The 7,782-nt window shown below is 55.7% G+C and overlaps 1 protein-coding gene across 2 annotated transcripts; it reads right to left on the reverse strand.

The window, feature by feature from the left end:
• Positions 1-562: 562 nt before the first annotated feature.
• LOC308243246 (uncharacterized protein C15orf39 homolog) lies at positions 563-6,406 on the reverse strand. Of its 2 annotated transcripts, none has more exons than XM_080658631.1 (2): positions 4,390-6,406; positions 563-1,901 (listed from the first exon to the last, which is right to left on the reverse strand). In XM_080658631.1, exons 1-2 carry the CDS (start codon positions 6,368-6,370, stop codon positions 1,669-1,671), a joined length of 2,214 nt encoding a protein of 737 aa, XP_080514757.1. In that variant the 5' UTR covers positions 6,371-6,406; the 3' UTR covers positions 563-1,668. The 2 variants fall into 2 exon arrangements, with proteins under 2 accessions (XP_080514757.1, XP_080514756.1); XM_080658630.1 differs by having other exon boundaries at positions 569-1,901; positions 3,753-6,406.
• Positions 6,407-7,782: the final 1,376 nt, after the last annotated feature.

The following is a 7,782-nucleotide window of genomic DNA, read 5'->3' on the forward strand; positions in this document are numbered from 1 at the left end:
TTCAATCCCTACCCATCAGGCTCATGCGGAAAGCAACCAATGGAGGTGCCTCTCTCACATGGATGTTCTCTTCCCCTTCCCCCCCCCCCCTCTTCCACTCTAAAAAAAAAAAAAAATCAATGGAAAAAATACCCTCTGCGAGGAAAAAAAAGGTGTGGGAGGGGCTGTCCCTCAACAAGCTAAATCACCAGCATGGGGAGTGGAGAACAGTTCTGTTCTTAGACCTTGGTGTTCCCAGGACAGTTTGCCATGGGAAGCAGCCACCTCCTTGGTCCTGAGGGATGTGTGTTGGGATCTGGCGACCAGCATTTCTCACAGGACAGTGGACTATAGACCAGCAACCACCAAAAACCCAGAAGGGTCTCGGGGCTTTCCTGAGCAGGGAAGTGGCTGCCCAGTGAGCTTGTGACAAGGGCCCACATGGCTAGAGCTAGCTGGGACAAGGTTGCTAGAGAGCCTTCTGGGCTGAGAGTAGGGACAGCTGCAGCCCTTCAGTGAAGAGCTAAGCACCTGGTGATGACATACTAAACCTACAACCCCCAAACACACAGCCAGCCAGGTCCCAGATCCAAAATAACCCAAATGCTTTAATGTTTATGGCCTGCCTCCAGGGACCACAGCCTTATTACAGACCTTAACTAGGCCAAGGGCTCAGCTTGCCAGCCTCTGGGCTCAAGGAGGTAACCCACAGTAGGCCTGGCTGATGGGGCTCCAGGTCCACATCTTCAGAGATCTTCCAGGACTGAGCTGTCACCCAGCCTGCCCTTTCTAGTCCCTGCAGCTGCCTGGCTCCTAGCAAACACACAACTTCCTTGGGATAATGCACTGGGAGAGGTTGGTAGCTCAGGGAAGTCACTGGTGTCAATTTAGGACAGGCCTGGGACCTCCCAGGGTAAGAGCAGCAGGCCCAGAACAAAGATGCCAGCCCCAGGCTGTATCCCTGCACCCCTGAAGCACAGAAGGGGAAGGGCAGGCTCCCTCAGGGAGTTACAGGCTGGGTTTTAGGGCCATACCCCAAACACTGGGGCTGTAGCCCCAAGTGTTCCTGGGGGATGACTCTAGAAAGCATGGGCATCATATACACTCTATCACTCCAAGATAACCAAGTTTTATGACACAGTAAGACTTTCTGAGGAAGGTTCTGTTTGCCTCAGCCTCAAATTCCAGGCACTGGCTGGGATCTGGGCCCCTGTCCTGTGGAGGGAGCAGAGCAAACCATAACTGGTGTGTGTCAGGTATCCCCCCACACCTGTGAGGTAGGCTGCATTGTCCTGTTTTACAAATGGGTAAATAAGGGCTCCAGAGAGGAAGTGACTTGCTCAGTTACACAGCAAGAAACAGAGGAGCCAGATCCGAGCCTAAGCTGGTGGAGCTCCCAAGCCCACACGTCCTTTCTAATAAAGGACCTCAAGCTAAAAGCTCAGGGACTCTCAGCCCAGCTTGGGGAGGAGGGCAGGGTAAGAACTAGAGAAACTCCAAGGGCATGTCCACTCCTGGCCTGGTGATTATCAGACAGTAGCTATCCAAACAGCACCAGCCACCAGAGCTACAGGTGATGGCTCTGGCCACCCAACAGCTTGGGGCAGGTGAGGGCCGGGCTGCTCCTGAGGCCTTGTGGCCCCAAGTGGGAAGTGCCAGGCCAGTAAGCCAGGCAGTTTCCAGCAGGCTTCAGCAGTGAGCCCTCACTGTGGGGCTGGTGCTGGCATGGGGGCCAGGTGAGGCACAGGACCCGCCCCCAGCAGTTGCCTCTGCTTTCTCCCGGCCAAGAGTCGGTAGCTTCCTCCCCGGCTTCCTGGCCTTGGGGATGGGTGATTTCTGAGCCAGGCACAGGCTCTCTGGCTCATCTCTGGCCATGATGGCTTCTGAGGAGGGCACAAATCCAGCCTCAGTATCAAAGTCACCTGGAAAATAAACACACAGTCATGCTACAGACACCAACACCCTCATGTCCTATCTTCTGGCCTCCAAAGCCATCTAGACTAGTGATTCCACTGTCCCAGGCCAGGACAGCCCCAGCAGGGCCAAAGAAATCATGACCCTTCTTCCCTGCATGTGCCTGCTGGCCAGACCATTAAGCCAAGGGCGTGCTTCTCCCCAGGTAACGCCAGAGCTCTACCTGATGAGAGCACGACTCGGAAGAAGCTGTTTGGGTGCAAGGAAAGAGGAAAGGGGTGACAGCGGGTTGGGCTACACGGAGTGCCATCATTGTTCTGCCACACTGCTACCAGAGCAGGAGCCCAAGCTCAGGCAGGGACTGCCCTGAAAACAATGCCCAGAGGGAAGGGGGTGAAGGGAGCAGCAGGGGGCATGGAGGGGGCTCCTGACCAACAGCATACCTACTTGAAGAGAGGCTGCCAGGGGAGCATTGTCTTAAGGACACCACAGAAGACCGGCACCCCAAAGATGGGGGGAAGGACCCAAAGTTCAGGGAAGGCATGGGGACAGGCATACTAAAAATCTAGCTAACCACAGGAAACTGGGCCGCAGTCATTTTCTCACCAGGTTCCAGACTCTTGCACACCAGTCAGGGCAGGAGGTGACTGTGAAGTGCCTGAGCCCAACTCTCCAGCCGGCAGCCCAGGAAAAATAAACCCGTCTCTGGGCCCCAGACAGCCCAACTGCATCATGCTGACACCCTCCCACACTCCGAGTAGAAAGCTCCCACTAACATTCTTTGTGCTCCATTAGGTCCAATGCCCCAGTTTCTTAAGTGCTCAGGGGTCAACAATGCCTATCACCCAGGCGCCAAGCTCCACATCTGCCCCTTATTGCCTCAGCCCCTTCTCCACCCGACCTGGAGCCTGGACCAGGTAAGAGCCCAGGGCAAGGCTGCCAGGACAGGGAGGGGGCAAGAAACAGTTCTAAGGAGACACAGCTCACATTGCAGCTTGGTGGTGAGAAGGCAGGAGAGCAAGGAGACAGCAGGCCTCGATGCCAGAACTCCTGGAGTAGGAGAGGCAACAGACATCACTGGGCACCGTCACCAAAGTTGTGGCAGAAATGAGTAGGTACACACCATGTGACATGCAGAAGTCCCCAAGGGTGAGGTCTAGCTACCTGAACTGATCAGATAATGCTCCAGAATAAAGAGAGCATGCTGGTGGGCAGTGTGCATAAGTTAGTTGGGAAAAGCAAACTTCAAAACAAGGTTCCAACTTATTGGGACACTTCCATGAATGTACACACCTGGGAAGACTGAAAACTGTACATTCAGAAGACCACAGTATTGCGGGGGGGGAGGGGGGGCGGTAAGATCCCTGCTGGGTTTCAGGAATGAGGCACTGGGTGAGTGAAGGTGCTGTTCCACGTGTGAAATGAGCTTAGGAGAAAGCTCATGACTGTGGCTTGGGAGGAGTTAAGGGTCAGAGAGTCACCAGGTACAGAAGTCCAGCATGCAGCGGGTTATTTGAGGATGGAGCTCAGAAGAGGGGAGGCTGGGCGGGACACACATGGGAAATGACCTCAGATAACAAATAGGGCCTGGGCAGAGCTCCAGAGAAGCCTGCAGCAAAGGCAGAGAAGGCACAGCAGAGGGGTGGATCCAGAGGGGCACAGTACCAGGATGGCCAAGAAAGCATTTCCATGCAGAGTAATTGGTGTGTTCAGAGGCTTATAAAGGAGCCTATGAAGGCTCTCATTGATGCTGGGGATGAAGAATGGGGGTGGGAGGGTCACAGAGCCCACCCTGGAAGATTAGCCACTCCCCAGAGGCCCAGGAATCCCTAAGCCCCTGGCTGTGAGCGCCCACACACCTGTCACTCGTGCACACAGCTCCGGTGGCAACTGGGGCTGCCCCATGCTCACCCAACTGGCGGCGTACACAGTCGTGCCACTGCAGACCCAGCAGGTCAGGGTATATGTCAGGCAGCTGGCGCAGTGCCAGCAACTTCAGCATGCGTGAGGTGCAGCCGCGCAAGGCTCGCCCCCGCAGCACCCTCTCCTCCGACAGTGTGGTGGGCCGGAGCTCCACTCGGTGCTCCTGTAGCACGTGGTCCACAGAGGCTGCTGGCAGCCCAGGGAAGAGCCGCTCCTTTACCAGGTGGATGGGCACGAAGATGGCGCCGGCCCGCACCACGTGAGGGAAGGGGCACTGCTGCGTGCACACAAAGCGCTGCAACTGGGATAGCAGCTTGCCCAACAGCCCCTGCACAGCCTGCCCGTCCTGCCATGCTGCCCGGCCCCAAGGCCCAGCCATCTCAAGCCATTCACGCAGCTTCTCGGGTGGGGAGTGGGCCACTGAGCCTGAGATGGCATCACACAGGGACTCATGCAGTCCTGCAAAGTGTTGCTCTGGGGAATCCACTGTGACAGGGGTAGTAGCTGGAGTTGGAGCCCGAGCTGGAGCAGGTGATGGAGACAGAGCAGGTGCTGGGCTGACCACAGATATACCTGGAAGACTGGGCAGTGCCAGATCAAAGCAGGCCACAGGCAAGGGCTGTTTGAGAATCTGTAGCCTAGTGGGCACAGATGTAGGGGTGGGTACAGGCTGGTCAGAGGCAGGGACCGAGGTGGGCACAGATGGGACCATGGCTGCAGACAAGGGTGCTGGCCGGAGGATCTTGAATTTTCGGAACATGAAGGCCACGGAACTGTGGAAGTTGGTTTTTGGGGTGGTCTCTGAGGTCATTGACACCCCAGGGAGCTTGGAGTGCACCCTAGGACTAGGGACCTTGATAGGAAGAGACTCTGTCATGGGCTTCTTCACCCTCAAGTCCAGTGCTACTTCTTCCCTAAGTGGGCAATGCACCCCTAAAGGGGCCTCCTGGGTAGACAAGGTTCCCTTGGAGTCATCATGGCTGTCCTTGGGGGCTGGGTCAGGCTCAGGTGTCTGCACATCCAGATAGTCACGGTAGGGGGCCAGGCTGAAGACATTGTCAATAATGGGCATGGGTGGAGAGCCAGGGGGCCGTGTGTTCTGGTTCTGTGGAAGAGATCGGTGCTCTTGGCCACAAGGTGGGAGTGCTGGTGGGGTGCGGGGATCTGGACTATCTCCGATAACAATGGGTGCCCCAGGGTGCTCATTGAGCTGTTCTTTCCTGCAGCTGGGCAGCCATATGGTCTCCTCAGCTTCCTGCGCTGGCTTCTCTACAGGCTTCACAGGCTCTGGGCACGGCCGACTGGCAGGCAAAGGCTGGCATGTTCGCTGGAAGGCACTGGGCTGTGGCATAGCCTGAACACTGTTCTGGGAAGGCAGTGTCCCTCTGAGCCCCGGGGATGCTCCATAGAAAGAGAGGTCATCCCGTGCATAAGGAAAGCCCAGTGGCTGGGAGGCAAAGTCTAGTGGGCACCGTGGAGTGAGAGGTGGCTCCAGCTTGAGGCCTGGTGAGGGAACTGGGAGGGGCACAGAGGGGTAGGAATACATGTCCAGCCCCACTGGGGGCATACAGGGTGCCTGGGCTGTCTGCTGCCTCAGGTAGGGGCTATTCAGCCCACCAGTTAGGTACCCAACTCCCTTGTGGGCTCCCAGAGGCTGCGGTGGGGGCACTGAGCTGTAGCTGCTCTGCTTCTCTGGATAGTGACAGGCTGGAGGGCAAGACAGAGCCTGTGGAGGGTGGGGCAGTGGGTAAGGGGAGGGCACTGTATCCTGATGGGCTGAGCCCAGGGGTTGAGCCAGCTGGGTCCAAGGATTGGGGGGTCCCTCGGACAATCCCTGCTTGGGGTTTCCAGGGTAAGAACCTGCATACTTGGAGGCTAAGAAGCCTGTGCTGTGGCTGGTCTGATATTTGTCCAGGAATGCCTGGTGAGGGGAAAAACTCCCTGAGGAGTCTTTGCCAGATCCCCCAACTGGCACCCCACGTAAGAAGGTACTATCCAGGGACTGGCCTTTGCCAGGAGCCAGAGTCAGAGAACAATGTGGGTTGGCTGGGGGTAATAGGGCCCCAGTTACCAGTGTCCAGTCAACATCCAGTGACCTCTTCGCTGCTCCGTCCCCCAGGCAAGTTGAGAGCCCATAACACAGAGGGCTGCGGTAGACAGGTTTGGGTGCTGCCAGTGGTGGGCCTGAGTAGGAATGAGTCTGGGGACTAAAGGGCAGGAGCTCAACAGGGCCAGAGTCCTGCACCTTCTCAGAGCTTCCTGCTGGTGGGCGATAGAGCAGGCAGCTGGTCAACAGGTTGTCTTCTTGAAGTGGGGGTCCTGCTATGCTGGTAGGATACAAGGGTGGGTATGGGGTCCAGGATGCCAACTGTCCAGACCCTGTTTGGGGAACACCCCCCATGGAGCAGGAGAAGTAGGCACCCTTGTAATTGCAGGGGTCCTGGTTAGCAGCAGAGGGGCCCAAGCTGTGCCCGGGTCCTGAGTTGACCTCTAGACGGGGCAGCTTGCTGTACATCACAGGCCCCAGGGTGCCCTGTGGCCGCTTCTCCGCCATCACTGTGAAAAGGCTTCAAGCCCTCCAGGGCCCCAGCTACTCAACTGCTGACCTGGGAGAGAGAGGGAGAGAGGCATGGATCATCAGAACAGGCTACAGGCAAGTATTAGAGGGCTGTTGCTCTCATTGGCTCACTGCCACACCTAAGAACTTGGAACTTAGTAGATGTGCAGTAAAGACTCTATGCATGAATGAACGCATGAGCCATCTAATGCAGAGGTTTGCAACTTTGCATTTTAAACTGCAGAACTCTTCCTTAATAAATTCTTGTGCAGCAGCTCCCACCTCCACTCTAGGAGCCCCTCTGTTTCACTTTCCCCCACAGGATCCCCAAGACCCCTTCCTTAGGCTTTCAGACTTTACAGGGCAGTCTGAGGATCACTTTGTTGGCTAACCCACTCCCTCATAGACAGATAAGGAGATCCATTCAAACCCCACATAACTAATGAAAGAGATGGGGTGAGAGGCGGGCTTCTGACCTCCCATGCCAAGCTTTTATTCCAAGATCCCACAGTGATCTCAAGATGCCCACTGCAGCCAAGATATGGAATTGGGCACTGTCTACAAATTCAAATTTCCTGTGACACTCTCTAGATCTGTTTCAGTAGAGGGCTATATATGCAAAGCAGCCCCCATACACCGAAGCAGCCAGGAACAAAAAACGAGGCAGACGAGTCCAGCTTGTCAGTTAATGAATTTAATAGGGAGCTTATGTACAGAAACACAGTCCTGTATGGCATCAAGATAAAACAGATCCCCACACCTTCCACCCACCCTAGACCATGTGCTTCTATCTCCTCAGCAGTGGGAATGTGTGGGTAATCAAAGGGATCAGGTGCCGAGATAATATTGAGAGGAGAACTACTGAAGATCTTGTGATCAGCCCAGAGCTGTGGGTACATATTCCAGAGCTAACCCAGGGAAAGTGGAGGGGGTCAAGGGTCCAGGTTCACTCAGATGTCAAGATGGCAGATTACCTTTAAGATGGAGTTCCACACAAGATCTGACCTGCCAATCTTATAAAAAAATGGCAAAGTCAGGCCTGAAACCCAGGTCCCTAGGCCCACAGCGACACATACTGCGCTTTGTTCTGGAGGGTGGTTCCTCAGGAGGTGACCAGGTGCATTACTTTGTACAAGCCACACCCCTCCCACGCTAGCCCCACCAAGGCTGTCCTGCAGATGGTGCTATGGCACCAGCAGGAAGGTCCCAAAATTGTAGGGGAAGAGAGCCAGTGTCCATCCCAGTCTTTAAGCTATAATGGTGGCAGCACAGTACCAGGACAAGAAGGTGGGGAGGTGGGAGGATATGAATGCCCAGGCAGGGAGCCTCCAGAGGCCACACAGTGCTAGTTGGCAACTACCCCGATTGTACTGATATTAAAACTGTGTGCCACCTTTGAATGCTGACCT

This window comes from Plecotus auritus, assembly GCF_963455305.1.
Source record: "Plecotus auritus genome assembly, chromosome: 1".
In the NCBI taxonomy this organism is placed as follows: domain Eukaryota; kingdom Metazoa; phylum Chordata; class Mammalia; order Chiroptera; family Vespertilionidae; genus Plecotus; species Plecotus auritus.

What these genes read in the sequence shown, in the direction of transcription:
- LOC308243246 (XM_080658630.1), bottom strand. Translation starts at nt 6,370, where the DNA reads ATGGCGGAGAAGCGGCCACAGGGCACCCTGGGGCCTGTGATGTACAGC.